The 9,666-nt window shown below is 31.4% G+C and overlaps 2 protein-coding genes across 2 annotated transcripts; one reads left to right on the top strand and one right to left on the bottom strand.

The window, feature by feature from the left end:
* Positions 1-67: 67 nt before the first annotated feature.
* Positions 68-5,970, top strand: LOC119828458 (E3 ubiquitin-protein ligase synoviolin). Its single transcript, XM_038350613.1, has 11 exons — positions 68-376; positions 472-564; positions 896-1,048; positions 1,190-1,384; positions 1,737-1,921; positions 2,003-2,145; positions 2,937-3,164; positions 3,592-3,716; positions 4,348-4,466; positions 5,180-5,338; positions 5,686-5,970. Exons 1-11 carry the CDS (start codon positions 236-238, stop codon positions 5,753-5,755), a joined length of 1,611 nt encoding a protein of 536 aa, XP_038206541.1. The 5' UTR covers positions 68-235; the 3' UTR covers positions 5,756-5,970.
* Positions 5,825-8,503, bottom strand: LOC119828459 (39S ribosomal protein L37, mitochondrial). The gene is made up of 5 exons (XM_038350615.1): positions 8,208-8,503; positions 7,639-7,986; positions 7,257-7,546; positions 6,627-6,796; positions 5,825-6,269 (listed from the first exon to the last, which is right to left on the bottom strand). The coding sequence occupies exons 1-5, from the start codon at positions 8,384-8,386 to the stop codon at positions 6,021-6,023; spliced, it is 1,236 nt and encodes a 411-aa protein (XP_038206543.1). The 5' UTR covers positions 8,387-8,503; the 3' UTR covers positions 5,825-6,020.
* Between the last annotated feature and the right edge of the window lie 1,163 nt (positions 8,504-9,666).

The following is a 9,666-nucleotide window of genomic DNA, read 5'->3' as shown; positions in this document are numbered from 1 at the left end:
CCTAATGTGTTTTAAAGATAAACCAGGATATAAATATCCGAACATAAAATCATTCCAACAGTTGTCACAAATCAACATTGAACACGTCAAAATTATTTTTTTTATTGAAGTTATTGATACGAAACGATGTTTTGAAAATGTATTTGTTGACAATAATGGGATTTGGGAGTGCCTAGAATATTCTCAAGACTTTCATGTGAAAATTTTTTGTGATAGGATAAAATAAATGTTTTAGATGACTGTAAAAATGAAAGCTCTCGTTGCTGCTGCTATCAGCCTTGCACTCACAACCGTAGTAATCGGCAATGCATACTACCAGAAGAAACAATTTTACCCTTCGGTGGTTTACCTCACTAATTCTAATCCAAGCATGGCAGTAAGTATGCTTATTTTTTGCTAATAAACCCCATATTACGTAGATTCAATGACTATCTAGTCCATACTGTTAATAAATTTTTTTTTCTTTTGCAGGTAATGTATTTACAGGGACTAATTCTTGTATTGCTAGTTGGAAAAGTTATAAGGAAGATTTTCTTTGGACAATTGCGTCCTGCAGAACTTGAGGTACTGTTTGCTTCATTTATAACAATAATAAATTCATATTGATTTTCTCATATGCTATAATATGCCTATTGTGAATCAAGTATAAAGTGAATGATTGTTCAAACTTTTTTACACACAATATTCTGATAAGACAATAATTTATGTACATTATAAAGTAGGTATGTGTCAATAATATTTTAAGTGCTAATGTGCTAATGGTGATTATATATTTTTATAATGAATCACCAAATGCTTATTTTAACTAACTATAAAATTGTTTCGGAAAAATAGTATCATAGGATTAGGTGGATGGTTTTGAGAATTCTATGTCTTATCCAATATATTATTTCAGCACTTAATAGAAAGATCTTGGTATGCTATAACTGAAACATGTCTGGCGTTTACTGTCTTTAGAGATGATTTCAATCCAAAATTCATAGCACTATTCACTGTGTTATTATTCCTGAAAGCATTCCACTGGCTTGCTGAGGACAGGGTAGATTATGTGAGTATAAAGTTTAAGAAATGTGTTGAAATATTTAAAAATATATTGTGTTTTTGTGAGTATATCTTTATCATGATGTCAGAAAATTTGTGAGTTATGTAATAATAAATATATTTTTTTTAATTGTATTATTTTCTTTAGATGGAAAGAAGCCCTGTCATTGGTTGGCTGTTCCATGTACGAATTTTAACACTACTTATGTTACTGGCACAAGCTGATTTCTTCTTTATCCACCATGCTTATCAATTTACTATTTTACGAGGACCATCGGTACAACTGGTCTTTGGATTTGAATATAGCATATTGCTTGTGATGATTGTAAACATTTTAATCAAGGTAACTAAATGTTGTTTAATTTTAATGTAATGGATTTGTTTAAATGCATGTTATCTTAGTTTTAAAAAGTCAATGGATTAGATTTTATGTTTGTTTAATGAATGTCATGGAATCATTAAAAAAAACTATACTTTAACAATTCTTTTACATATGAAAATGTATATATGCTGGGATACAGCTAATGTAAAAATGTAATGAATATTTAACTAATTAAATAGATTTATCACTGTTACACATTTATTCATATAAAGTTTTAGATAACAGTGTTTTATACTATAACTGTTTGTATATGTTAACTATGTGTTTATTTGTATATGTGGTGTAACATACCAGTAATTTTCAATTTTTTTAGTATATTCTTCATGCAATTGATTCACGCTGGGAAGCACCATGGGAGAGCAAAGCTGCTGTGCTTCTCTATACTGAATTGGCTATCAACTTTTTCAAAGTCTTGTTGTATGTTGGTTTTGTTGCCGTAATGGTCAGGATATATACCTTACCACTGTTTGCTTTCCGACCAATGTATGAAACGATGAGGTAAGATTTATTTTAATTTACTGAATCTGTATTGAATGAATAAAAATTATATTTTTTACATATATTTTATTTGTTTTATAGGAGTTTCAAGAGAGCTTACAATGATGTGGTGCTTTCCCGACGTGCGATCAGGAACATGAACACCTTATACCCGGATGCAACACCTGAAGAGTTGGCTGCAGCAGATAATGAATGTATTATCTGTCGTGAGGAGATGCATGGAGGTTTGTTTTAACTTTTATCTACTTGTTTTTATTTTTATATTGCTATTAATGATTAGATTATATGTTTTTATCGTCAAATGTGTGGTCAGAAAATGTTCAGATAAACCTGTCAATTTAATGATATTCATTATCATACAATATTTGCAATGCAAATTGTATTTTAGTGTTTAATTTTTTTAATGTGACAGTAAAATTAAGTTTTTAAATTGTTTGTGTGAGTGAAACAAATATAGAAATATAGTAGTTGAAATATAATACATGCATGTATTGAAATAAACTCTTAAAATTATTGTGATTGTAAGATCAATGAACCTTGCGTAATTATAACTTTCGTATTCAGAGAGTTCACTTCAAGGATGTTTGTGAGATTTGTTGCTTTATTGGTTAATATTTTACCTTAAACTTTAGTCGAATGTTAATTTTTCGTGTTAATAGATAATTTTATACAGTTTGTTTCCGAAAAACATTATAACGAAAATGTTCTTTTTTTGTATAGACGTTTGTGTGTTTTAACTGTAATAGATTTTTATTTTTTTGCCCTCGAGTGTAATGCATATTTTATATGAGTAACATTGACGTTAAATTCAGCTATATTAGTTCTAGTAGTTTAGTAAATTATTCTCGAAAAAAAAATCTCTATGTTTAATTTCTTTGCTCTATGCGGTGTGAATTTTACACATAAATTTACAAAGTTCAAAACTTACAATCAATTAAAAAAAATTTTTCCAATCACATGTTACATGTGTGATGTATGTGAGCATAAAATAACGCGGCAATCACTTGACTTGTAGGCGCGAAGAAGCTGCCCTGCAACCACATATTCCACGCGGCGTGCCTCCGGCTGTGGTTCCAGCGGCAGCAAACGTGCCCCACGTGCCGGTTGAACGTGCTGCGCGCGCCGGCTCCGGACGCGGCGCACAACGCGCCGAACGCGGCCGCGCCGCCGCCGCACGCGCCTAACGCGCCCCCGCCCGGCGCTGTGCCGCCGCCGCCGCCATTCCCGAACATGCCGCCGCCCCGTATGTCACTCATTCTGTACTAGGATACTAGGATACAGAGATATAAATGAATATGTACTAGCTGCTGACGCGGATTCACTAACGTCCAGAACCAAGATGGGAATTGAATCGATATTTATAAGTGGGATTATATATTTATGTGATTTCATCATCATCAGTTGTTAGTTACATTATGCCCAATGATACCTAATGCTCATACGAATATAATATTTTTAGTGTATAAAAAAAAATAAAAAAAAATTACCGGGATTGACAGCATTGATAATAATATCATAAAGAGGGAATAAAAGTATAAACTCAAACTCTACTTAAACGATTTTCATAATTCTTACATTAATCGATAATTAAATGAACCGTCAAGCTTAGTTACAAACATTCAAATTTTGTTAAATAATAATTTATTACGTTAATATTATTAACCAAACAGCAATGATGGCATGGGGTATGCCGCCCCCTCCCCCGCCGCGGCCCGCGTCCCTCGCAACCCTCTCTATGGAGGAGCTGCAGAGAATGGAAGGCACCGAACGGAGGAATATCGAAGCGCGACTACACGTGAGTCGATTGCCGAAATTTAAAAATCCAGTCCATAGCTAAATTTAACAGCTTTAGTGTTTAACAGCTGTTAAATTATGTTAAGTAATAGTAAATGTAATTCGCATAGGTACATGATAAACTGGGTATGTGAAAACTGAATTTTTCGAGAATATTCGAACTAAAAACAAAAACCATTGCGTGTTCGTTATGAGAACATGCTCGCTTCTATTACACGTACTCTATGAAAACACCGAAAATTATTAGAACTAGAATTTCCTGGTGGTCGATATTTAACAATATCATTTGTATCTTATCTGCTATTTATATTTTTGTCGTACATTATCATTGACATACTGGTTTTGTTAAATATATCCGAGCGGTGTTGCATTTAACATTTAATTGAAATTTACACCTTGTTTCGTGGCAGTAATGTACAAGGTCAATTGAATCGCTCGCTAGAAAATTCAGCCTAATACACGCGTAGGCAGAGTTTTCCTGGATTAGTGAATAAATCGCATTCAATATCCGTTAAAAAGTCTTTAATTTCTAAATAACAGATATTTTTCTAACATTAGCAGATGATGCGATAAGTCAGTTTCTTCCACAATATGATTTTTGTTTGTAATATTAAAAGCAATAAAATTTCCAGTTACTCCGTGAAATCCAAGCGATGTTAGACGCGTCCGTGTTGTTAATGCAACAATACTCCACCGTCGTCACGAACTTGCCCCTCAACTGTGCCAATGTTGCTACGCAGACTGATATCAAGTAAGTTTATGCTTATTGTTTATATATACATGTATTCCGTGACCGTGAATTCAGTGTTTTTCTAATATTTTGTCAATTAATTTTTGTATTTAAATTTCACTAACTTTTTATTATTTATATAAATTGACTAAAATTTTCAAACCACAGATTGGACCTTGATTTTCTTTACAGATAACTTTAAATAATAGAAAGGATAAGTTGATATTTGTTAGTATTATATTTTGGAGATTTTTTGTAAATACATAGTTTGTTACTGTTCTTTTAAATAGTTATTAACAATGTTTTAGTAATAACTTTAGAACAAACCATATTCTCTTTATTTATAATGCAAGCATTTAACATGAGAAAAAGCAATTTTAGCATTTTATTACTTGTAATTATAGGCGAGCATTAAAAATTAAAGTTCGTTAGGTCTTTAATGTTTTGAAAGGTATGAGTTTTATTCAATACTTGCTGTTCGCCCTGGCTTCGCCCGAGGTACATATATAGTACGTGGTACATATATAGAGTTTTCCAATGGTGAATGAATTTTTTAAATTGGTCCAGCAGTTTTAGCGTGAAGACGATATATATAAAAAATTCTAAAGTTTCCTCCATATAAGATTAGTTTAGATTAAAAGTACAAAAGCATTTATAATGTAAGACTTCTTCATTTACTTATACTATTTGACATATACATATTTGATATTAACATCACTATGATCAAACGTCAGTCGCACTGAACCCTCCCCTACACCGAGCCCAGTGAAGGTGCAGCCGGAAGTGCCGAGTGCCTCCTTCACCCCCACGCCTGGACCCTCGACTAGCACCGATGACTTCGCTGATGACTTCGACTTCGATCGAGTGGAAGATATGCCCGCGGAGACACCTAGGTATTTCTTTTTTTTTTCTTTTAAATCACATAATTGACACATGAAGGTTTTATTATGACAATTATTTATGTAATGTTTAATTTATAAAATACGTTTTAGTTAGATTTAACATTATAAATATATATTACTTTCAATATCTGTTTACGTCATTTGCCCCTTTTTTATCAAATTTCAATACATAAACATTCTTTCTCAGCTAAGATTATTCGAATCTACCCTTTCTAAGTTGGATTGTATACTAATTTATTAATTTTTTCTCAATCACATTTGCTGAAAGGAAAAAAAGGGCGTGATTACACCGCCTGCATTTTTTACAGTGTATTGATAACATTATATTTTATTTGCAGCGAGACCCTTGATGCAGACGCCGAAGAGTTAAGAAGACGTCGATTACAGAAATTTAGTTTAGAGAAATGAATTTTGATGTAATAGACTCTGCATTACACTGTCGTATATTTTATTAATTTTATTGTACAAAGTGTTTTGGTATGTGTAAACTTGTGTATGCTAATCGAAAATAAATGTATTTATGTTCTTGTAAATATAATGAGATATACACATGAATACATTTAAATCATACTTTTTCTTCAGACATCTTAAATACTAGCTAGTCAAGGAAATAAAAACTTTATGTAAACTATATTTATTTATTACACTATTTCAATACAGTAATTAAATTAACTTAACAATTATAAAAGGCATTTATATAACCATATACTTTAGGGTTGTAGTTTTCTAATGATGGCATTCCACTGAAATAACAGCTTGAGTCGTACAACTTCATATCATTCTTACAATACCATTTGTTCTTAGTGCCCTCTGCGCCATCAACATTTAATGTATTCAATTCAAATACGCCAAAATGGTAATTTTGGCCATCTGTTTGTATACAATTTACATGTATAGGTTCAGGTAAATCCTTCACATCTTCCTATAAAAAAAATTTAAACATCAGTAGAAGGTTTTCCTTATCTTGAAATTATATAATTTTTAATGCATGCAATATCAATAAAAGTATGTCAAATATTGCTCAAATTTAATGAGATAATTTTTACACTTTCTTCTAAATCAATTTTTGTTTATGTCAAATTAATATTGCTTAATATATTATTCTATCTAATCAGGTTAAGATAAATATATTGGTGTTTTCATTTTGAAGTGCCGGTTAGTTGTAATAAAAGGCCTATAGTGCCGAAAATGTACATTATTTGTTTCCAAATTTGTCTCTACGCATTTATTTAATAAAAGAATAACTGAGTCATATAAAATATCAGAATAATAAACATACCCCATACAATTGTTTTGCAAATGTTGATGCAACAGTAAATGCATGAGTCAATGAACGGCCTAGCACTTGGTGAGCAGTTACTGGCTCTTCATAGATGTTTTTCACCTGTGTAGGATTATAGTGCAACCAAGTGGTGTGAGGATATTTCATGGACACAGTTGATCGAATTGCTGTGGAGAATTAATATTAGTTATATAGAAAATTCTTATTTCTTCTCTTAAGTTAGGCTACTTGACATCTTAATTATTTTAAGGAATCTGCACTTGAATTGATGGATTTATTAATCTGTGTAATATACAATCAGACTGAAACATCTCTTATGCTTCACTAGACATTGAATGCATGACTTATGTTGATGATTTTATGCATATTGCTTCACATGAGTTGCTCAAAATTGAATTAAAATTAAAAAAAAAAAAAACAAACTAGAAAGTAATTTCTAGTAATTCTTATAACTAACTCTTGTGTTTACACTCATCTCATTCAATATTGCAAAATAATCTTCACCTATCTGTTTTCTAATATGTAAAGAAATGCAAGTTAGTAATTTATTTATTTTTATTTTATTTATTTATTTATTTATCCAAATCACATGCCATTACAGGTGATGAAAATATTATATCCACTTACGGTATTTACTAGATTCATTATAGAAATGTTCTGGTGGTAAAGTCACTGTATGCTTTACAGGATATAAATCTGGTATTTCAATGAAATCTGTATCAGAATCTTCCATTTCATGTTTCAAGGGCTTATTACTTGTGACTAGAATATTGGATATATCCTGAAACTGAATGAGTTCATCTTCTTTGTCAAATAGTGTGCTATATTCCACATCGTTTAACACATACTTATTCTGAGTTACATCAACATCACTGCTCTTTTCAACTAGTTGTATCAATCTGTTTGTTAAGATTACACTAAAATAAAGAATGCGTTAGTTACTATATGTAAAAATAAAGCCAATAGTCAAAGTGCATATATTTAGTTTTAAAATATTAAAGGCTATTACTTTCTACGGCTGTCAGTTATCCCTAAAATCCTAGGAAAGTTAAATGCTGGTCTCTTTGGATCTTTGATTTTTGGTAATTTCTTCTGTTCACAATCAAACACATTTGCACTTAAGATTGCTTTTTTAACTCCTTCGTGAACAGCTTTTGGTGCTGGTAGTTGGGCCAACTCTTCTATTCTCGGTGGCAGTTTATTTTCAGCTATGAGAGTTTTAGTTAAAACTTGTGCTTGGGACACACCCTCCAGGAGAACATTTGTATTTTTAAGGGTGTAACAAGGCCTTTCCTTGTAATCTGGGTGATTTTCGTCTAATGGTAAGGGTCTTTCATAAGGCCCTACAATTTCAAGCCTGGAAATAAAAGCAATATGTGTCATATTTGACAAAGGTCATATTTAGAATTTAAACACTTTGTATCAATTATTAAATTTTCATAATTAGCTCGTAGCACTTATAAATAAAGTATGTTTTGATTAATGATACCTTCTGGATATAATATCCACAAAGTTTGGTAAATTAAAAATTATCATATTGCCATAGAATTCTTTGATCATTTACACACAGTAACAAACCTTTCATGCTGAACCGGTTTTTCTTTCACAAATTCTAGCGCATCCTCAACTTTTATGCCTTTTTCTTTTAGATACTGTTCGACACCAGTATCTATAGGTACACGTTTGCCTTGTACTACCCAGTGCTTTTTAAACATAAAACCAATATGTTGAGCGTATAAAACTCTCGACAGTTTCATTTTATTTCAGATATTATTGCCTTTTTAGTATGAAATATACTCGGATTTACGTAAAATCGTGCAAAACACAGGTTATAGGAATTGACAGTTAACACTTGACAGTTAAGGAAAGACATTTGAGTGTTGACAGTTGACAAATGACAGTACAATTAGTTTTTTTGATGTTAAAGTGTCCCACGAGCGTAAACTTTTTGCCAGGGTTGAAAAGGGTTCTTTATTAGTTTTATTGTTGCTAAATGTATAAAAACCAATGAGTTAGAATAAGGGTACACGAGATAAAATATAGTTCTTAGCTTAGTTATAAATTAATGTCCGAATGGGCTGGAATGGAATGGAATCACGTTGCGTTTTTCTATATAATTACGTTTCAAGTATTTTATGATTACACCAGGGTAGGGCTTAGGTCCTTGTTAAGATAAGTCTTTTTTTATTTAATAATCCTTTGGCATATTTTGTTTATTATATGTGTCGAAGCAGCTAACTATAATTATTACACGATTAATTAGAAAAAAATGAGGAAGTTTATTACACGATTATTTATCCTTCCCTCTTTACCTACATACTTTTGACGATTTTCTAGGTACTCTGGGCTTCCAATCAACCGATTTAAAAAAAAGGAGAGGATATCAATTCCACTCTATTTGTACTTTAATACCTCATATTTACTAGGTGAACCGATTTTCATATAACTTTTTTCTCTAGCTCTGCAATTTTAAGGCGGTTTAGTTTCTTGACGAAAATAATTTTAATTGATGGAATAGATTCGCGATGCACTAATAACTACTTAATAACCAAAATAATTATTATAGGTCTTTGTAAATTATTTATATTTACAGACATCGTCTATCACACATAGTCGCACGTCTCGGCTCCGCTCGGGATAAAAAAAAAAAAAAAACCGCCTTGTAATTTATAGCCTAAATAAATAATAATTTACCTTCTTACCTTACCTAGCCTTATCCTCAGTATCTTCTTTTGTACACTCAGGAATAATGTAGCTTCTGATAGTGAAATAATTATTCCAATCGGTTTAGTATTTTCGGAGCCCATTCAATGGAAACAAACAAACGAGATATTACAATTTCAGTACATTTGAAATTACAAATGGCAAACCTACATATTAAGCTATATGCCATATGCTATAAAATCAATAATGTCAGTTTTATCTATGTAACCATAGCAGATATATAAAATGTAATATATTTTTATATGACTTCCGAAAACTCTACTAGGTCTATTTTTTATGAGTCATAATTGTCAATTTTTAAGATTCTTTTTCC

This window comes from Zerene cesonia, chromosome 8 (assembly GCF_012273895.1).
Source record: "Zerene cesonia ecotype Mississippi chromosome 8, Zerene_cesonia_1.1, whole genome shotgun sequence".
In the NCBI taxonomy this organism is placed as follows: domain Eukaryota; kingdom Metazoa; phylum Arthropoda; class Insecta; order Lepidoptera; family Pieridae; genus Zerene; species Zerene cesonia.
This window is presented reverse-complemented; position numbering and strand designations above follow the sequence as displayed.